The sequence below is a fragment of a genome, unplaced genomic scaffold (assembly GCF_019419815.1).
Source record: "Pyrus x bretschneideri cultivar Hongxiangsu unplaced genomic scaffold, Pyrus_bretschneideri_v1 Contig10, whole genome shotgun sequence".
NCBI lineage: Eukaryota > Viridiplantae > Streptophyta > Magnoliopsida > Rosales > Rosaceae > Pyrus > Pyrus x bretschneideri.
In genome coordinates, this window is record NW_025999391.1 from 320902 (window position 1) to 344025 (window position 23124).

Below are 23124 nucleotides of genomic sequence, written 5' to 3' on the forward strand. Positions count from 1 at the left end.
CACTGTGGTAAATGGCTACTTGCAAACAAAAGTATTATTAGGTTGCTAGAAAAATCAGAAAAGTGAAGAAAAAAATTTATTTATTTATTTATTTTTTTGTTTCCAAAGAAAAGAGGGAAAATTGGAAAAAGGCAAATGTAAGTCTAACCTGATTTTCCTTTTTTCGAATCACATTAGATATAATGATTATGTATATTCCAAACAAACGATATTATCTACACTAAGGGGGAGGAGGTGGGCTTACACTCACAATGGCTAGCAATAATGCGGTTCAAATTCGCCTTTGGTGAGAATCAAATCTAAAACCTCCCACTTATAAGTGAAAAAGAATACCACTAAACTATAGTACTAAGTGACATAATATTCTGTATATTAGATGGCAAATTTTTTTTAGGGCTCCTAAATTTTATGGCCCTCTATGGTCGAACAGTTCGCTTCCCCAAATCGGCCACTCCTTTACCACTAGTTCATAAAAAATCATCCTAATCTCTCTCCAATATCAATATAGCAGATGAAAAATCTAACAGAATCCTAACATATGTTACTTGTTAAACGTACTCCCACGAATTTTGGACCATTTTTATCTAAGATCTACTTAACAGTGATTATTATTATTAATTTATCGATTACATAATGGTTGGCGGGTTTGGAGGTGGAGGCTGATGGGTTTTCCTATTCGTATGTTTTAGTGCTCGGGGTTGGTGACAGAAAGGGAACAGGTGCACATGAGGGTTCTTGTAAGTGGGTTTGGGGCTGGTGTCGAGTATACACACCGGGTGTTTAATGGTATGAGTGAGAGGAGTGTTGCGAGTTGGAATTCGCTGCTTGCTGGCTATCTATGGTGTCGTGAATTCATTGCTTGAGCGCTATGTAAGGTGTCTGGATGTTGATGATGTGCAGAGAATTTTTTATGAGATGTTGGAGAGAAATGTTGTTTCATGGATTAGCAATATTGTGGTGTGTGCTCATAATGGCAGGTATAAGCAAGCTTTATCTTTGTTTGGTCAGATGAGGAGGCCTGGTGTGGAATTGAATCAAGTGGGCACCATTACCAGCCTGTGTTGACATAGGGGACTTGAATTTGGGAAAGTCGATTCACTAGTACATTGAAGAGCGATTGTAGATAAAGTCATAGCCGTTGTTGGTGACTCTGTACAATGCACTCATACAAATTTATGAAATGTTGTTAATTAGAGTGTGGAAATAACGTTTTAACTTTTTAACTTTTTATGGTTGGTGAAATTATAATGTGGGTGGAGAAATAGGACAACGGGGTGAGTCTAGTAGCACTCTTAATCAATTTACCGATAACCCAAAATAATTAAAAATTTAGCATTGTGAATTCAGCACACTCGTGGACTTCATGGTGTGAATGGTGGGAATAATAAGGGGTGGATATGTATCTAGAGAATCTAATTATTGGGGAAATTATAAGTTACTTGTATTTTTTTTTAAGAAAATGTATGATATTCATTAAGAAAATTAGAATACGTACAAACTGAGGATAATGTGCATAATGGTCCTCGATAAAAACCTTGCCGGGGATTTCAACCCGGTTGAAGGGAAAAAGAGTGTTCTCCACAACAATAGAACCTATCCTTAAATGAACAATAGAAGGGAAAGTTACAAGCCATCTTCGAATAAAATGTGCCTAAGCAAATCTGGAGGCTGCCCGAACCACACAAACTTTTGAGAACTACTAAGTCCCATGCGAGAAAATTGATGTGCTACCGAATTACATTCCCGATTAACATGGTTGATCACCGATTGAGGCAATCCTTCGAGAAAGAAACGCAAGTCATTTATTATAGGGTCAAAAGATGAACAATCATCCTCTTGACCATTCATAGCAGCCATCACCACACTAGAATCTCCTTCAAAAATAACCTTCATACCATTAGGGCAATAAATCTGGGTCAATAGCACAACACGATGATCTGCAATTAATTTAGCGTGGAAAGCTAAGTTTGTCATCGCAATGGGACCTGAATATATTTACACTCAAACTAGTTAAGATTTTTAGTTAAAGAGGATAATATGTCACTTATATTTACATTACACTTACTTCTATCTTAATTTCTATTTGGGCCTAAAATGACATTTTAGGCCAAGAGTAACAATTTGGGCTGAGACTTTTGGCCCATCGGTCTTTTGGGGGTATCAGGGGCTGGCTAGGCACCAAGAGTTGTCTAGTCGGTGTCAGCCGAATCCTTTTGCAAAAATGATTGATTTGGATAAAGGCGAACGTTCAATCCTGATACCACACGGGGTCTTAAAGCTGAAAGTGCTGAGAGTCAGAGAATGAATCTGGTTCACTATAGAGTTGAGTTTAGAAACCCATTAGAACTAGGACTAGCCAAGTCACAATCAGATTGGGATAAGAAGTTCTAGTCTGAGTACATCTCTGATTCGGCTAGGAGTAGGTTCATTGCTATAAATAGAGGAGGAAGTGCATCATTCAAGGCCTCTCTAATTCAACACACAAACTACCGTACGCAAACTCTCACTCTACGTAAAACCTCTCAACAACCTTGAGATTTTTATTTTCTTTTTCTGCCAACACATCTTCAGTTTGGATAAACAGCATTGTGAAGGCAACCGACGAACATCTTCAGTTTGGATAAACATCATTGTTGCCGTAAAATCAGCCGACTGTGAAGCACCTTCAGTTTAGATAAACAGCACTGCGTCGAGGCCGACTGGTCATCTATCCAAGTCTTGATCGAGAAGGATTTTCGAATCCTTCTTGGCAGAGGTTATCTCATTAACCTTATCGACGAAGTGAGGTGTTACAGATTACTGGGCTAAGCGTATTGGATTCCGAGTTGTTTTATGATTGGGTATTCACAAGTGAGTTTTTTCTGACGGCCGAACCACATTCACCATCAAGACATACATCTCTTTTGAGTACTTATGTCTGTATAGTTTGGTGCCAGTTCGGTGTGGTTATACTCTTACGAATATAATCATTGTGACCGAACCCGGCATCGACAATCCGTGAACTTCTCAAGATTAGCAGCCTTGTGTTCAGGCTTTAGAACTCGAAGGCCGAGATGTGTTCCTTCCTCGACCGCAGTTGCAAGATTAAGAGGTCAGCAACGCGCTCAACGCAACATCAACATATTTTACTCCCCAACCGAGCTCGACCGACTAGTTGGCACGCCCTGTACATAACCAAATGATGTAGTTAGCTTATTAATTACTTGACCTGCGCGCCTTGTAAGCTTGGTAGTTTTTAGGGTCAACATTTTGGCACTTCCGGTGGGACTCAGTGCTAAAGCTACGAAGTTCATTACCATTGAGACACGGTCAGTAAAAAGAAAATAGGGATGGGTAAATCAGCGACTGGCCTTCCACCTATGGTCCAAAACCCAGATCATGATGCCCTGTCATAAACATAGAATCCTCATGATGCCGTCACACCCAAAGCCATAAGTGCGACACGTCGAGAAAAGGAAGTCAGTCTCGGCGGATAGGCTCGTGATGTGGAGATCACCACTAGAGCAACAAAAGGAATTTTTGTCAAATGAATAATTAAGGACTGCGATGAGGATGATGGTGAAGGTTCTGATCCACCGACTAGATCGTTTCTTCGAAGAAGACTTGAAGAGCAATCTCAGAATTTTAGTCAAGAAGTAAAAAATATACTTGAGGTGATACGCAGTAATGGTGATGTACACAACAAATTTTTCGAACTATTGGTTAGTAATGCTTGCGACGGAGGACCCGCTGATCGTTCTGGACAACTTCCACCTAAGAGTAATCTGTTATCAACACTACAAGCCGAAATAGGATATGCTCAGCTCAAAGCTATTGACTTGGGAAAAAGAGAAGGATTAAGCAGTAGATTAGACGGATCTGACTAGAGAGTAAAAACAACATCTGTCGATATGATCAATGTCCAAAGAATAATCGATTTAGCCTTGAAAAAGGGGCCGAAGTTCTCGAAATTCATCCATCGATACCCAGCTTATGTAGAAAAGTTCAAATATCCTAAAGGCTTTAAGATCCCAGATTTCAGCCTTTTTGCTAGAGAATCGTCCCTGTCCTCGTTAGAACATGTAGTTCGGTTCACTGCGCAATGCAGAGATGTTAATAGTGACTTCCATAAACTGCGACTATTTAACTTCTCGCTGACAGGCTCGGTATTTGTGTGGTACATCAACCTCCTACCTAACTTTATCCAAAGTTGGGAGCCATGAGCAATTCCATCGGCTGGGGATGGAAATGTCAGTTTCTTCATTGGCCAGGATGGCTCAAGCATCTAATGAGTCACTGATGGATTCTCTTACAAGGTTTAAATCGGCCAGAAATTGGTGCTGAGTCCCTCTCCCTCAAGTTGAATTTGTTAGGCTCGCTTTGAATAGGCTGGACGTGGAGTACAAAAAGAAATTCTTGGGGGCAAACTTCCGTGACATGTACAAACTAGCTCAACATGTCGAGCAATACAAATATTTACTCTAAGAAGAGAAGACTTCAAAGTCCCCGTCCATATGAATAATTTACAAAAACCCCATATTCAATTATGCGTTGGCCGAAGCTGAAGAATATGCCAGCATAGACGCGGCCGAGATAATAATCAACAAACCATATATATGCAAGGCATTGGCTCATGCCAATCCAAAAGATGTCAAGACTTGCTCAGCCCCTGAAGAGCCTCCTTTCAAAACAACGAAAGTTTATACTTTCTACGTTACTAAGGCCGACCCCATCTTCGATCAACTGCTACTTACCAAAATTATCAAACTTCGGCATGGGCATAATATCCCCAAAGCCGAAGAATTGAAAGGAAAACATATTGCAAGTACCATAACTCGAACAAGCATAGGACAAACAACTGCTTCGTGTTTCGAGACATCTAAAGCTAAATTATCAATGGTAAACTCAAGTTTCCAGAAAAGAAAATGGGCATCAACACCGACCCATTTCCTACGGTGACAATAAACATGGTAGATGCTTGTTGGCCTAAAGATAAGGGAAAAGGAAAGGCCGAATTCGTTCTAATGCAACACGTCCCAGAGCAGAACTCTCGACCATGGCTCAAGATTGATTTATTTTCAAACGAGCCGCCTAGAGATTTTTCAAGACCAGTTGTCGTCGAGCCCATGTCAGACTCCAGTGCAGAGGAAGCAGATGGGCCGATGATTTTATGTAGTCGGTGTAAGGCAAACGTCATCTTTACCAAGCCAAATCAGAAACCACCTCAGTCTACAATACAACGGCCGCCTCCTATGGTGGCAACAACACCTCAAAAGGTGCTCGGCACATGCCAATGTCAGAGAGTTTTTAATAGGCTCAACCCTCAAACACGGATCGATGAGCCATCTTCAGCCAGATGACGCCTTGATTTCGACACACCGTTTTATAATGAAGACTATTATGCGCGCAACTCTAGTAGCTCGAGTTCTTCTGTGTGCCAAAAGACTTTCAAGTCGCCTGAGCCACACGAACAACGGTGGTATAATTACAATTCTCATACCCACGTGTAAACCGCACTCTCTAAATCGCAGAAACGCCGGTGGCAGCAAATAGATTGCATGGCCAATCGACAAGCGGTTCAGGCTACCACATGGCAGCCGAAATAAATAACAGATAATGAAGATGACAGACAGCCCCCAAAAATCATGGTCGAATTACTTCAAGGAAAGAGGCAATCAATCACAATTTTGAGACCATAATAGAATAATCTAAAAAACGCATTAAACTTCTTCTTCGGCTTGGCGAAATGAAGGCTCGTTTTGAACAATTCAGGAAGGAAGCGGACATCAAACTTCCTCCATTGCCTTCACAAGAACCATTAATAAAAGTTCGACGAAATCTAAGCCCTCAATTTCTCAGTGAAGCCTTAGAGTACATACGGGAGTTTCACAAGAAATATTTTGCTAATGACTTGTATAGCCTACCAAAGGCGTGTTAAGAGGTTCTCGATCTAGCACTAACTTGCCCTGATGCCGAGCAGATTATTCAAAAGACCACTGATCCGGGGATGAAGGCCAGGTTTCAGCATATACGTGAGGTTCGAGTTCTCGGCTTCGAGGTCGATCCACATACTGATATAAATACCACCGAGCTTCATTTCTCCTTTCAAGACCTTTAATATTTACGATACCATTTTGAAGTTTTCTTAGCCATGTCTCTTTTTGGCCTGACGGCCGATGAGAAAGAGCGCGTGGCACAGTTAGATGCCTATCTAGACATGAGAGATGCCTGAATTGTCTATCAGAAGGGTGCCCGTAAAGTGTCACAAAGACAAGACCGGTCTCCACCATCGAGCAAGCACGGGGATAACAATCAGAATGAAACAGGTTTGTTGGATGGCCACAATAACAATTACTTGAAAAGAAAAATGATCAGGTAAAGGATACTCAAAAACAAGATATATGATGACCATGACCCAATGGGCCCTTCAGTTCTTGACAGCATAGAAATTACCATGGTCCACATTCTACAGAATGAATTTCAGCCAACCACGTCCCAACCAAATTTCTTGGATGGTGATGTGGTTGCCGAATAAGCAATGCAAGTCGACTTCATCATGGAAGAAGACGAGCAAGTAAGCAAAGAAGACAAACAAATATATATACTATATAAAAGAAAAGACCCACTCACAGAGACTTGTGAGGTCGTAGTTGTTCGAACTAGGAAAGCTGAAGTCTCCAATATTAATTGCACCTAAGCATAATATTGGGACTCATTAGTAAAACTCCACTAAAATGATTAAATTTGAGAAAACGGAGTGCGGATTTAGAATCATGGCGTCGAAATATGCTACGAAGAGTCCTGGGTAATTTTCGTAAGAAGTCAACAAAAAGTCAACGATCAATCCTAAAAAGTCAACCAAGACGTCGAGCCGGTCAACTACATTAAAACTTCAGAATTTCACTAAATGGATGTCAAAAATGGACTCGGGGCGTCGATATTAGCCTAGAAGGGTTTTCGAGAAAATTTCGCGGATCCAGGTCAGATGTAACCTATAGATTCGGGTCACATCTGGCCCAGGGATTGGGCTTGGATCCCTTTTTTTGTTTTTTTATTTTTTTCGGTTGTCACAGAAACCACTGGAATCTGGGGATTTGGTTGAGAAACTTCCTGAGATCTGATTAGGGTTCAAACCTTAATCATTATCAAGATTCAAAAACCAAAATGTAGCGAAGGATATGAGGAACAAGAATCTACCTAAATGGGGTTGCGCTATGGTCGGAGTTGGCCGAAAAATAGCTCCAAAGGCACCAGATCTCCATGGGAAAATTGGGGAACTTCCCCCACATTGATTCATGCATCCAAACATCACCAAAACATCTCAAAATTTCCCTAATCGTACTCCAAAAAAAATCTAAGAAGATTTAGGAGACCTTAGGAGAGTAAAACTATCATTATATAATGTCTAATTCTTTTGTGGTTATAATTTGGGAGGGCTTCAAAATTCAATCTAAACTAAATCTCATTAGAAACAAGTTTACTATTCATAAGCACAGTGGAGTTTCAAATTTGCCCTTGCTTTCTTTTATTTCATTTCTTCCACTAATAGAAATGCCCTTTTTGACATGTGGGATCCCATTCACTAGTTTCCTCTTCCACCTCTTCCTTCCTGCTCAATTTTGATTCGAATAGCTCATGCTCAAATTCAATTTTCTTCCCCTCAATGAGTCTGACTTCACTCGAGATCATTCCAACTCTTGAACAAGAAACCCAAAACTCACTCATATGTCACCTCTCTTGTTGGCCCGCCGTTGTCCTCTTTATCGTGACCTTTTCTGCAATCCCGCCTCCCCCCCTATTCTAATGTCGCCCTCTTTTTGGCTAAGCTAGTGTCGTGGAGTGTCTTAAAGAGCTTCTTATACTTTTTTTTTGAAGGATCTCTTTCTTGATTGCTATTTTGTTGTTCTGAGCTTCCAGCTCTTCGACTTTAGTTTGAAGAGCAGCCTTCTTCATTTCCCTTATTCGTTGCCTCACGATGGTACACATATAAAGTCAACTAGCACACCAATCCGTCCCTAATTCTGAGATGGAAAAAGGCACATATATATAAGTGACTTTTTAGTATTTTTTGTTTGTTTAGTACATCGATAGTTTTACACTAGAAGTAGGGGGAGTTCGACTAAGTCACACAATGGGCAACCTAGTTTGGTATCGAATTCGTCATCCACAAGATTTGAACCTATGACCTCTCACTTCCAAATGAAGAGGAATACCATTAGACCGTATTACTAAGTGACCAACTTTTTAGTATTTTTAAACATTGATATATAAATTAGTCCCTAATAACCATTTATTAGACATTCATAAATATATCAATCCCTACTACTTATTCTCGTAGTGCTTAAATATAGTGTTACAAAAAGGATGGTGCTATCTACACACATGTTTTTACTTTCCACACACGCCTCTTAATTTTTTGTCATTGGATCGATTAACTTGAAGGTAAAATTTAACAGGGTTTGTGTGGAAGGTAATAAGAAATGTGTGGATCGCACCACACTAAAAGAATAAAAACCTAAAATAAAGCAAATTTACTAAAATGGGGAACTTGTTTTCATTGAAGTTTTTCAGTATTAGATGATTTGGTCACACTATAACACCAAAAATTTACCACAACAAATGTTTGGACAAAGTTCTGATACAATTCGTCGCCTCGTAGGAGGCAAAATACATAGAAAGTGTACAAGGTCTTGCACAACAAAAAGAACAATAACTTCTGATTCTAATTGCAATAGAATAAAGCAAAAGAGTATGAATATCATGTACATTAATTATGAGTGTTGTCACTTTACTCTACGGTAGTCAGAAATAAGAGTATGAATTGAATTGCTCTGATTGAAACCATATTTCTTCGCAGTCATGCTTTTTTTGTCTCCATGTATACTTCAATATTGCTTGTTCCCGATCTTTCATTGAAGAGGAGGAGCATTGTAATATGCCGGGATTGTTCCAGGAAAGAACATTTGTCTAACTCCTTCACCCTTAATAATGGGGAATATGATTCCTGATGCACCCTGAAAATAAAAGGAAAAACAAAATTTTAATTCAAGTGAAAAGTAACGTACGTATTAATTTGTAAATGACAAGTATGTTGACAAAGAGTAAGTATATTGGCAATTTTAGTGAACATACCAAGATCAACCTAGTCCCCAGCCATACATGTTTAGGCGTAGGGAATGGAATCATTAAGCGGCCGATTCCATAGACTGCCACGGCAAAGAAATGGAGAAACAGATGGATCGGACGAGGGTTAAGCCCAGAGAGAAGCGATATAGGTCCGTATGAACATATGCCTCCAAGGCTCAAATAGTCGAAACATGCTTCTCGCATTTCCTGTCTTGCCGGGTCAGGTGAGGCACAAAATACCTTGTACAAGGCACCGGCCAATGTGTTTATAGTAGATGAGACGGGCTGCAAACAAAACCAATCACAACACCCATCAGCAAGGTGGAAATCGCAAACAAACACAATCAGACACATTATACATTTCACATACAAGATAGTGCTTGTTCATCAATATACGTGATGTCACTTTCAATTAGGGTCAGACAATACAACATATCTTATTGTCTAGCCATAAATTTGTTTTTTTCATCGTATATCGGATTGATGATTTATACCTTGCGCAATGTGTAGAATGATTCGAGATATTCACACAAAGCTGGTGCATCACTGAGATCAGTTAGGGGTCTAAGAAGATCCCTTAGAAGAACAATGTCTGAAAGAGCCACAGTCATTCCTCCTCCGGTTAAAGGGTGCCTCATGTTGAATGCATCACCCAATAAAATTGCACCAGGAGTGGGAACAGGAGTAGCAGGCATGCTTTTATTTTGCATTGTTCTGATATTTCCCTTCTCGACCGCCGCTAGAAAAGACTTCAAGAGTTGGGGGGGAACCTGAAATACCAAAGTCGTCTGATTAGTTCATTTCAATTGATATATAATTGTCACAATGAAATTGAAACTAACAAGTCAAGGGATAGAACCTGAGGAGCCACCACAGTTTTCAAGTACTTGGCCATTTCACCGTTAGCTACTGAAGGTACTTTCGTGCCGGGAATATCCACTAAACAACGAACCTCGGTACTACTGATAGGGTAAAATAAGATGGGTGAAGGGTCTCCCAAAATCACATGTCCATGGTTTGCATGTGGAAGGTCACAATTCTCCAGGATCAAACCAACGAAGCAAGAAGGATTGTCAACCTTTGGAGTACAGAGATTGCGGCGGAGATTTGAAAAGCACCCATCGCATACTATTGTCAGTGGAGCATACGATCTCATCTCCTCTCCAGTCCTGTTCCTGTACATCACACCCTTGACGGTGCCCTTTTCTTCAATTAGGGTTGTCACAGTTCCTTGTTCTAGTGTCACGCTGTTGAGAAAATTCGAGCGACATGAATAACAATTTAAAAAATATTATATAAATTAAAACAATCGAAACATCATGAACACAGGGATAAATGGGAATTACTTTTTAAGAGTTGCAACATTTTCGCGCATTCTTTGGATAAAACGCCCGTTATGGAAACTTCTCCCGGCGATATCTGAAGTATAGTTTTCCAAGGGATAAGACAGTTTTGTGTCATTTCCATTTTTGTAAAGAGCATAACCAAACACTTTCTGAGCATCAATGGACTCATTTGCACAGTCTGCATGTCACAAATATAACTTGTTGATCAAAATCGATGAACATAAATTTGGTACTAATTAATCAGTTGGAATAGAAGTATGAAAAAAGATTAAACCAATTAAACAATTTTAAGCAATTGCTTACCCGCAAGACCCAACTCAATCAATTTGAGATAGCCTCCAGGCTGCAACAGCTCACCAACAATTCTGTCTGGCTCACTTAAGTCTCTTTCGATCACATGTACGCGGCGTCCTTCCTGTAACAAGGAAGAGAAACATATGTTTAGACTCAAAAGCTCACACGATTAGCCAAGAAATTAAAGAAGATCTGAACTAGCCTTCTCAGTTTATTTGCACTGTAAAAAACGAAACTAAAAATGGCTTGGACTGCGCTATTGAAATCATCATCCCTAAAGGGCGGAAAAAACTTTTATTTAAAATTCATAGAATATAAGTTTAAGTGCTTATTCGCTAAAAATAGAGAGAACAATAAAAAAGAAAATGTCAGAAAACACGGCTTTGAAGTTTTGACTGCTCAGCTGGGTTTGTTTGAGGAAATAGATTTTAAAAAGTAATAACATTTTAATTAATAAATAATGATTAAACGACTACGTCTTCCGTTCAAAAAGAAAGGAAATGTAATTTTTTTTTTAATTTTCACTGTCACCAAACACGGCTTTGAAGCCTTGACTGCTTCTTCATTCACCATCAAATTTCCAAATTTATAAAATTAAAAAAATTAAAACTTAGAACTTGGAACTTGGAAATTGTTTAAAAACCATAACATTCATTTTATATGTAGAGAGAATTATTTTGTCACCTTTCCAAGAGTGTAAGCAAGGGCAGCACCGGCAACTCCGGCACCGACAATGACAACATCCGTGCCGCTGGCAATCTCTGGTTGAAAACTGCCGTTCTGGGACGGCATCCTCACGTACCCATCTCCGTTAATGCTGCGGGAATCTTTCTCGACCACCTTCTTCTTCTCGCCGCTGAGAGTGGTGTTGATGATCATGAAGAAAACAGACCCCAGCAGAGAAACCAACACCCCACCAAGAACATACTGGTAATCCATCTTTGATATCAAAATAAATATATATACCGCTAAAATTGAAAATTTGGAAGAATGGGGATCTTGGTTTTGGCTGTTCACAATCTGTAAATACGTGGTGGTTTTTGGTTGTGAATGTGAAGAGGAGAGAAAGTGCTTATGGTTGTGAGACAGCAATGGGAACTTGAAAGCGTTTATATAGACAGTTGTTGGGCAAAAGCTATAAGCTTTGAGGGTTGGCGCCTACCGATGAAGTTATGGGACCATTTTTAATATTCATGTGAGGTTGTGGTAGGGTGTGGGTGATCCTAGGATAGAATGATGTGGGATAGAGAGAGAGGACAAAGATAGAGTCACTTGTGGACAATTTAAAGGTGTCAATCGCAACATAATGCTAATAAACGGTCAGTTTTTGTTGGAATTTAACTTTACTATGATTGACTATATAAAGCACACAATCATCATCATCGTCGTCATTATATTATAGATTCAGATTGATTTTCTTAGTAAGAAATGGCATAATGGATGGGAGTTTTGATACGCGCAATCTTTCTATAATTAATTCATTGAGTAAGGATCGGAGGTCATTTTTTTAATGCACGTACATATAATAGTTGTTATTGTATTACGATAATTATGCTCTTAATAGGTGTCAATAAAAATAACAACACAACTCAAGCTCTACAATAATTTAGTCAGGGGAGTATATACCATTATACGAAGACCTTGCAATAACACACGACAAGAACATGGCTTGAATCCCTCAAAGCACTAAAACGGCATCTCGAGGGTAAGATCACACCACCATTTGTTGATCATGCATGTTGGCAACAAATCTTAGTATGAGGCATTTTCATAGTTCTTGCCAATCCCAAAAACTACAAAACCACCGTTCCATATTTGAAGAACAGTTGTCGCTCTACGATTAAAGGTTAAGCAGTATGTCATATATATATCTGCTACAAAAGGCTCTTTCAACATAGCGAGAGAGCGGCCACTACCATAAATATTACGAAGATTATTGTCTATAAAGTTTAATGGACTTTGCTTGGCTCTCAAATTCAAGTGTATTCAATATAGGCTTTTAAGGAGTCAACAAAAATCACCCTGTATTGAATAAGACTTTTTATAACCTCTAAACAGTCTATGAAAATTCTATGTGTGTTGTAAAATTAAGGATATGTGTGTAGTGAAATATAACGTAAATAAGATACAATATTTACGAGATTCAGCAAGTATACCTACATCCTCGAGGCAGCAATAATACTTTCTTTCATTATCTGAAATAATAAAAGTACAAAAATAACTCTCACTATCTTTCTCTGCTCTCTCTCTCTTCTTTCTTTTTTCTCTTTTCTTTCTTTCTCTTCTTCTGCTTCTTCTCGTGTTCTTTATCATATATTGCATGCTCTTTATATAGGAGGAGGATTCTCTTCCCTCTTAATCTCTCTCCCCTTCCCTTCCCTCCTATTTGAACGGTTACGGTTTAGCCATGTCAACATCTTATATTGATTTTTTTATAGAGGCAATAAGACAAAAAACAATGTGTGAGAGGAGGGGGCGAAGGGGATGGGAATAGGAAGAGAGAGAATCCTCCTCCCTTTATATAGAGCACTTAACATGCAAAAGTTAACAATACCAAACATTGAATGTTGAAATTCTATACACCTAAATAGTAAATACCAAACTTCTTTGACTTCCATTCTTCTATTTCACATACTTGTTTATGTGGGCATTCACAACCATTTACAACATTGCTATTTGTTTATGACTTTTGAGAATTTACAAAAATCAATTGTATTCAAAACTTCACTCATTTTAAAAAGTCATGGATTTTGATGGACTTGGAGTGCTTTTATAGTAAGTTTTTTGTCATAGAAAATCCAATCTCCCCCCTAAGACTGGTGGATTTCGTTTTTCTCAATTCTCTGATGATATACTCCACCACCTACCATAATGCAATGACTATAATTATCGCCACTTCCACCACCATGTTGCTACCACCACCTTACCATGACCATCTCCTCCACTCCCACCACCACATAGAAACCATCGCCGCCACTACCCATCATTGCCATGAGTGTCATCACTACCTGCTATGGCCACCACCTACACCACCATCACCAATGACCGCCATGTCTACCACCATCATCACCACCACCCCTATCCCTACTCCTCTACCACTCCAATACAACCCCGCCACCACAATCACCATATCATCACCATCGTTGCCATCATCACCTCTTTGTCAATGTCATGATCACCATTTTAATCATGAAAACTTAATTGGTATTAGAAAGTCCTTGAAAATTCACATAATTCTAACTAATTCTAGCATTGAACTCTCTAGTATTCTGTAAGGTTTCATCATTTAACTCAATTTTTTTTCCAAAAAAGAATATATTATTAAATGCCTATGAAATTTTATGGAGTGTATAAATTATAATACTCAGTAAAAAACTACTGAATTCGTAAAAGTCCATCACTTGAAAAGCTCAACAAAATTCCATATAAGAGAAAGAGAGGCAACAGATCACGTTGTCTCGAACCCCGGCGTTTTGGCTTAGGATCGGTAGCGGTATATTTGACACCAATTTTCGCACTAGCATTTGGTTAGTATCATGTATTTGAAACAAATTTTCGCACTAGCATTTGGTTAGTGATAATTATTTTTACTTAGTTAGACCATGTTATTATGAAGAACTCATGTAAACACAATGATCATACATATACGATGATCAGTTTAAGCTTATTGTAGGTGGTTCATTGTTGTAGAGTAGCTTTCTTGTATTATAAAAAATAAAAATAAATGGTCAGTCAGAATTGATATTATATTTTTTTTAAGGTAATAAAAACTTATTTAAAAACTGATCATGAATGTACATAGAACAGACATGTCAAATATAAACAAAATATCACGCATGCCTAAAGAAACACTGCAATTTCAAAATTACAAACTCATTATGGATACAATAAATTTTCTCAACCACAAAAGACCCGCATCTAATTTGATTAGCACGAAAGAAGATGCATGGCTTAGAGATAATAGTATATGTAGAATCGATAATATATTAACTTTCAATAATTAACTAAATGTAAGCCAAAAAGAAAATGGTGTTGCTTTGAAATACCTAAAATAGGCTTCACGTGGCTAAATGTAAGCCAAAAATGACAATGCTTGTGTCCTTCACATGGGGGACTTACTTCTCCCTTCATTTATGATTAACAAATTTTTACCTTTTGAATTTCATAATTGAAACTGTTCTTTCTCTTCATCATCTAAAGATCATATCTATAAAAATTTATTCAATTTGGAGACCTTTTAATAAGGATGTTACTTGTTACCAAAACCGTTCATTGGTTGAACACGTATGGATTACTAATCTCTAAATTGACTAATTTTTTGCAGACATGATCTTTACATGACTATAAAATAAAAAGTCAACGTTTTTTGTTATAATGTTTGGACAGTAAAGATTCGTTAATCGTAAGTAAGAAAGACAAGTAAGTCCCCCATGAAGGAACATAACCATTATCCAAACACTCTGAAAACTATAAGTTTTATAGAAAAATACTTCTATATATCATAATATTTGAGGGGAAAAAAAAAAACCACATGTCATCTATTTGCATGTCATTTAGTTTTTTATTTTGGTATTACAAAGTAAGTGAGTTTTTTTTCCCCATGATATTGAGTTTGAAGAAGTATTTCTTTTTTCTTCTATTTTAAAGAGTCATGTTATCAGTGGCTTACATGTAACAAATAATTTTTTTCATCTTTTATGCACACAAAAATGTATGATATATTTTATGTTTAAATTTGTGATAAACATAAGATAGTCCATATATAAACATATTTTATGCTTAAATTTGTGAATTAGTACTAAAATGTCCAATATTTATAGGTTATGTTTAAATTTGCCACACTTTGAACGAAGAGATTCTCATGCTATTGAACACAAGTGATATTGAAATCTATATATGTATTTAATTGTTACTAATATTTTAGTAACACTGGATTAATGGGTGGTTGATTTAAGATCACTAAGAATTTCTCCTAACGGAAATAGCAGAGGGTGAAACACATGCGGAATTTTATTTATATAAAAAAAAATAAAAAAATAAACTTATTCAAAGAATTGACTTCGAATTACCAAGGTGGTGGAAAGGTGTTGTATCCTTGCATAACGGTGTGAGTTCAAACTCTGTCGGTGATTAATCTAAGATTTAACTTATTAACGCTCTCGCTTGACTCAAAAAATGAAATACTAGCTCTCCAATTGAGACCAATTAAGTTTGCTCAAAGTCTACTGCTTTGCTGGATGATACTTACGTGGTCACAAGATGTGCACATAATTATTTACAAATACATGATAATTTAGAACTAGCGTTGAATTTTAAAAGGGTGTTTTTTTTTTTTACATCAAAACTAGGGGAAGCAAAATAAAAGAACTCTTGATTAAATAAGTAATATATATGTACAGTCTTACTCGTTAGAAGTTAACAAAGAAATGATCAATTAAAACTAGGGCTGGGCATTTAAAAAAAAGAAAAAAGAAAAAAAAGGAAGACTGAGTGAACTGTTCGTACCGACGGTTTGGTTTGGTTATTTATTTATTTTCGGTGGTTAAACTGAACCGCACCAATTGTAATCGGTTTGACAATCTGTTCTCAAAATTCTTAAGGTGAGGTTAATCAAACCAACCCGCATATATTTATTTTTATTTTTTTAACCATTATTAATACGTGTAATAATATAAATGGTTAGTTAATTATTTACAAGTTACCATGTTTCTACCACATGAAAATAAAACCTAATTAGTTTAAGAGTCCCTTTGGAGAAGAACAAGGGGACCATTTGGAGAACACAGCAACGGCTACTTTAGTGCTCTCCTTAGGCTCCATTTGTGTTTTTCTTTGAGCAATCACTCATATTGGTGCTACATTCTGTAGCTTTTGGAGAGAAATTTGTTATGTATTTTCGTCTTCACACAAACCGAGAACCGACCCAAACCCATTGTCGGTTAACCAACTTGATCAGTTTTAGACCTAGCTTGGTTGGTTTCGGTTTCCAATTTTGGCCCAACCGACTAGATCGGTTTGGTTTTGATTTTTGCCCAAAACCGACTCAAACGAACCCACACCTACCCCTGAATTAAACAATAAGTCTACGTGACTTTTATATATATTGAGATGGAGACTTGAGGGCAATGGGGAAGCTGGGTCTCGTCAACATCAAAGTAGAGTAATACTTTGTCAAGTTAATCACGACGACATTTTCTTTTGTTTTTGGTTTTAAAAATTAATGTTACCAACTACCAGGATGTTTGGGCAGGAATTTCGTTGGGAAGGGTCCCTGGCTCGAGCACACAGCTCCTCGATGAGTTGACACTTTGGTTCACTGTCGGGCTGCAAGAAGAGGACATAGTTAGTTCTGAAAGGTGCCTTTGTCGGGCCTTAGATGTAGGTCGGGAAGCTCGCAATCAAAACTAACTAAATGCTGAGGCGTGCCACTGCCATCCCTGTATGGTAGATGTAGAATAAGTGTATTTAAGTTGATTACTTGGGCCCCAAGTTATTCTAACTTCTCATCATCAAAGGATTGTAATGGATGGGTTAAATCCACATTAAGTTCTTTTCTATGCCTTGAGATGAAGGACTTTTGTTTATCTTGTATGCTTTTTACAGTGTAGGGGTTCAGATCTGATTAAGACATTAGTCTCATTTACTTTTATGATAGTAAAAGTACTAAGTGAACCAGATCTGAGAGTTAATAGAACTTTGGATCATCAAGAGACCGAAAATGGCTTGCATATATATACTGAGGGATACATTATAACACTAGATCTATTAATGGAAAGGCAAAAATAAAGAGAGTCGGGCAAGATTTCACCTTGTCGGGCAAGGTTAAAGCATCTTGCAATCTCTTTTCGTTGCAGTTACAAAGGGTTGAGTAATAAAGAGGGATGAGAGGTAAACGAGTTTACACAAGAGAATCGATACTACAACATTTGGGAAAGGCAACAGAGCTTTTACACAAACAAAAGATGTCTTTCTATGGGAAATCTAGGACTGAAAAAGGGTGTAGAATCTGGACAAAGCATAGCTTTCTGAGTATTTGCTTGACTGAGAAACAAGTTGTATGTTTGTTTGTTTAATTGGTTGAGTGTCCTTGTCTCAGGGCCTTCTTCCTCCTTTTATAGATGAATTAAACACAACTGTACTGTTTCTGTTCTTGCTCGATAGTAACTGAAGGGTAATGAATCATCAGCATTTTTACATGTTCTGCCATCCAACAGTACTTTTGGGCCGGAAGTAGGTGGATTTATATCGGCTGTCACTTCTTTTGTAAACACCTAGCCTTTGCATTTAATAGGGGCCATCCTTTTGTCTTGAGATAGATGACCTAGGCTTGACTCTAAGCTGCGGGCAGACCTTCTTTATTGAGCTTAATTGGGCTTCCTTCCCTTTGAAGCCCAAAGTTTAAATATTCAACCAAACAATGCCCCCTTCAATCGTTGTTAAGCCTGCAACCCAAGGCACTGATAATGATTGAACAGCTGTCTCACGCGCATGCCTTCCCTCGGGACTTGCATTAATTAAAACAATCGTTGTACTTTAGACCCTTGCACTAACTCATGAATTCAATCTCTAAGTTGATTGTTCACTATAAATTCCCTCCTTGACTACTTAGTTAAGCACTCCAGTAACTTCGAGCTTTCAATATATTCTGAACTTCTTAGAATTCTCAGAATCTTCACAATCCTCCCTGGCTTTCTCAATTCTTGATATCACTTAAATTTTGAACTCATCCCTCATGTGAGATTAGGAGATTTCGACTATGCGCTGCTTGTTTTACCCTCCTCGGAAGTCCTCAAAAGCCCCCCACTTGAGCTCCTAAGGGCAAGACTGCCTTCCATACTAGGTCTCCCTCCTCGAAAGTCTTTAATTTTACCCTTTTGTTGTACGCTCGGGTAACAGCTCTCTTTCCTTCTTGAATTTTGTCTAAGGTTTCAAATCGGGCTGTATGTAAATCTTCAATTCCTTGACACATAGCCTCAATGTATTCTTCACTGTGTAGCCCGAACCGGTTCTGAATTCTGACCGAACTCACATGAATCTCCATAGGAATCACGGCATCATGGCTGAAGGTTAGAGCGTAAGGTGTAGTCCTAGCTCTTGCCTTTTGGAAGTTCTATAGGCCCCCAAAAAATCTCCCAACTTCTTGTGCCACTTTTTTGGACTATCTGCCACCATTCTTTTGATAATGTTTACCAAGATTTTATTGCTGGCCTCTGCTTGACCATTTGACTGGGGGTAATGAGGACTAGACTGAATAATTTTTATCTTGAACTTTCTTGCAAACTCTTTTACCTCTCTTGAAATAAAGGATGGCCCGCGATCTATGACAATTGTCTCGGGCACTCAAAATCTGTGTACTATCTTGGTATCAATGAACTTTTTAACAGTAGCTGAGGTTATGGTTTTTACTGTTGAAGCTTCTACCCATTTGGTGAAGTAATCTGTTGCTACAATTATGAAAGTGTGTCCATTGGTAGAAGTTGGGTGAACTTGCCCGATGAAGTCCATTGCCCACCTTCTTAAGGGCCAAGGTTTGACTATGGGGTTCAAGGGCACTGAAGGCACATGTTGGAGTGGCCCATGTCTCTAGCATTCTTCACATCCTCGGTCATAAGGTTTGCAATCCTTCTCCATCTCAGGCCAGAAATAGCCATCTCTTCTTAGTAGCCACCTTATCTTAGTTCCGGCTTGGTGTGCTCCACAGATCCCCTCATGCACTTTGGCCGTGACTCTCATAGATTCTTGGCCTAAGCATTTCAGCAACAATCCATTCAGGGTCTTTCTTAGAAAATTCTTTTCCCACCACACATATTTAGTTGCCTGTTGCCTATTCTTCTTACTTGTGGGAAAATAAAGATCTTCTAGGTATTGAATAATAAGTGATCACCAATCTTCTTCGGTTATTACATCTAATCTGAATCCTCTATCGAAGATGGAAGGGCGATTTCTTCTTTGCACCTCTACCTCTACCTCAACCTCAAATATTCTTTCTCGAATCTGGGCTTCTGAAGCCAATTGGACCATCTCATTGGCCATTGCATTTGATTATCTGGGAATGTGGTCGACTGATATTTCAGTGCCCCAATAACTTAATAACCGAGTGACTGCTAGGTAATAACCGGCCATAGTGATATGTCTACATTTATATTCCCCACTTAGTTGATTAATTACCAATTCTGAGTTACCAAACACCTGTACTTCAGTTACCCCTAATTCCATCAGAATTTCCAAGCCATTTATCATGCCTCATACTCTGCCTGATTATTGGTAGTCTCTTGATAATCTAAGAGGAATGAATAACAATGGTAAGAGCCTTTGGGATCGATGATGACAATCCATGCTCTTGCAGTATTCTGAGTGTAAGATCCATCAAAATATAGTTTACAAGGAGTGATCCAAAGGCTAGTTATTCTCTTTATCTCTCATTGGACCATTCTTCTTTGCTCGATGAAGCTTTTCTTGGCAGGATCCATACATTGGCTACCTCTAGAGTTCCTGGGATGTTGACAATCTCATTTTGAGACTCTTGATGCTCAACCAAGAAGTCTGCAATCGCTTGCCCCTTGATTGCCTTTTGAGGCACATACTGGAAGCTGTAATCTAAAAGTGCTAGGATCCACTTTCCAATTCTCCCGGTCAGCATTGGCTTTGATAACATACACTTGATCACGTCCGTCTTGGCAAGATGTGGATGTGACAAGGCAACATGTAATGCCTTAGCTTGCAAGCAGTAAAGTACAAAGCCAAACATAAATTTTCCACTGGAGTATATCTTGTTTCTACCTCAGTAAGGATTCTACTGAGGTAATATATGGCTTGTTCTTTCCCTCCTTCATTGTTTTGGTCTAGCCAGCTTCTAATGGACTTCTCTGAGGCAGACATATAAAGTTTTAATGGCTTTCCTTTGTGAAGTGGCATGGGCACTGATGGAGAAGCTAAATAAGCTTTTATGTTATCGAAAGCTTCTTGATGTGGTGGGCCCCATTCAAACTCTTCTTTGTCTTTTAACCTGAGTAAAGGGGTTAGCGACTGAATCTTGCCCGCTAAATGAACAATGAATCTCCTCAAGAAGTTGATTTTCCCCAGCAGCCTTTGTAGTTGCACTTTATTGGTAGGATGAGGTGATTCCATGATTGCCCGAGCTTTGTTTTTATCAACCTCTACACCCCTTTGATGAACAAGGAATCCCAAAACATTGCCCGATCTTACTCCAAAAGCATATTTCTTTGAATTCATTTTTCGCTTGTGGATCCTCATTCTTATTAAGGCTTGTTTGAGATCTATTAAACGCTGCTCTTCAGTCTTGGATTTCACCATGATGTCATCGATATACACTTCCATACTATTGCCGATTAAGTCATGAAAAATGGCATTCATTGCTCTTTGATAAGTTGCACCAGTATTTTTGAGCCCGAATGGCATTATCAAATACTCTTATGCCCCAACATGACCTGGGCATTTAAAAGCTGTTTTATGTATATCTTCTTTGGCCATTTTTATTTTATTGTATCCCACATTTCCGTCCATGAAAGATAGAACTTTGTGCTTAGCAACTGCATCTATAGATAGCTCGGCCATAGGCATGGGGTATTCATCTTTATGCGTGGCTCCATTAATGTTTCTATAGTCAACATAACATCTAACCACTTTAGTTATAGCTTTAAATGCAGGTACAATATTGGCCAACAACTCAACATATTTGGCATGCCTAATAAAATCGACCTTTACCAGTCTCTCAATCTCTTCCTTGACCTTCTCCTTAATCTTTTTTGACATCCTCCAGGGTGCTTGCTTAATAGGTTTAAACCCTTCCTTGATAGGTATCCTGTGTTCTACTAAGGTTGGATCTAAACCTGGCATTTCGGTGTAGTGCCAAGCAAAACAGTCTTTAAACTCATACAGAAGGTCGACAATCCTTGCCCGATCTTTGGTTTCCAACAAACCGCTAAACTATGTAGGCCTTGGATTCCCCTCAGTCCCCAAATCAATGGTTTCCAACAGGTCTTGTACTTTTGGAGCTGGTTTGTCAGGCTCTGCACACAAAAACTCAACCAATTCTGGATTTTCAGGCAAATCTTTTGGCCCATCCAAGTCATATATACACTCAGCCATTTGGATGGCTGCTTCTAACTTCTCCCCAAAAGGTTCTACTTCTTGGTTCTGGCTACTCGAAGCCCCTCCACTTGATTGTTCCTCTTCCATGGCTAAATTATCCCTTTCTTGTCTTTTCTCTTTTCTATATGCCAATTGTCTTTTTATCAAGGACCTAGCTGCAATCACCTGGTCCCTCCTTTTCTGTACTGACATTAATGGTGTTGGGGGGTTAAGATGATATAGGGTCGATCCCATTCCTCCCTTGTAATGGATAACCCTTATTCTAGAAGCTTTTGGGCTATCACCTTAGTCGAACGGTCGTTCTTATCAGCTCCTGAACATTGAGGAGGAACTCCTCTTTCACCTTAAAGAGCCAAACACTTATCTTTGTTTAATAAATTAGATTTTTTTTATGTATGAAAAGATTACTATACTCTTAAATTTGACTGAAAAGAAGACAGATTTGACGGGATGACCACTTATGCAACCATAGTTAAGTTGAAGGACAGGAGAAACTATTATAAGAGTTTAGAGATGAAAACTAAACATGAGGTAAAGTACAAGGACATTTGCTACCATGCACCCAGCATTTCAACATACAATTGTATAAATTGATAATTTTAAAACCTAATGGCACTGATAGGATTTTTACCACATGCACAAAAGGGTTAAAACACCTATAAAACTTGCAACAATGACAAGGTTATTGTAGAATAAATGGTTCTATCAAGTTCGTTCTTTGCAAGGATTATTAAATAATTTGTAACAAACCAAATTCCAATTAACTATTGCAAAGCAAAGATTTGGGATGATTGATTTTATGACCTAATTAAATAAAAACGAATTTAATAAATGAGAATAGAACAATTTGCAATATTAGAGATGAGGAGAAATACATTGTTTTTAGAAATCAAATTGAGAAAGCACTAGGGTTCCGCCGCCACCTTAACAATCCTATGTAGTTCTCCCATTTACTTATGACCTATACATGCATATTTCGAAGGTTAGATTTTCCTAATATATGTCTACATGGACCCCCAATATAGAGCGTATATTAAACATGTAATCCGTTTGTGGTATTCAGATCAAATCTACACATGCATGACTCATTACATTTGTGAAAGCCTTTTGAAAAACCATGCAACCTTTAAGACGTGGTATTCATCCTAAGTGAACTTGCACATATTAACCATAAGAAGCCTTCGTCAATTTCAGGGACCGACCTCCAACCAAATTTGCATCAAATTACTTTTCTAAATATCCTAACGGTCACGAATAATCAAGACAC

The 23124-nt window shown here is 38.3% G+C and overlaps 1 protein-coding gene across 1 annotated transcript; it reads right to left on the minus strand.

The window, feature by feature from the left end:
* Positions 1-8509: 8509 nt before the first annotated feature.
* LOC103967038 (squalene monooxygenase SE1) lies at positions 8510-11818 on the minus strand. The gene is made up of 7 exons (XM_048564240.1): positions 11430-11818; positions 10755-10866; positions 10452-10629; positions 9965-10352; positions 9600-9875; positions 9112-9390; positions 8510-8993 (listed from the first exon to the last, which is right to left on the minus strand). Exons 1-7 carry the CDS (start codon positions 11682-11684, stop codon positions 8889-8891), a joined length of 1593 nt encoding a protein of 530 aa, XP_048420197.1. The 5' UTR covers positions 11685-11818; the 3' UTR covers positions 8510-8888.
* Positions 11819-23124: the final 11306 nt, after the last annotated feature.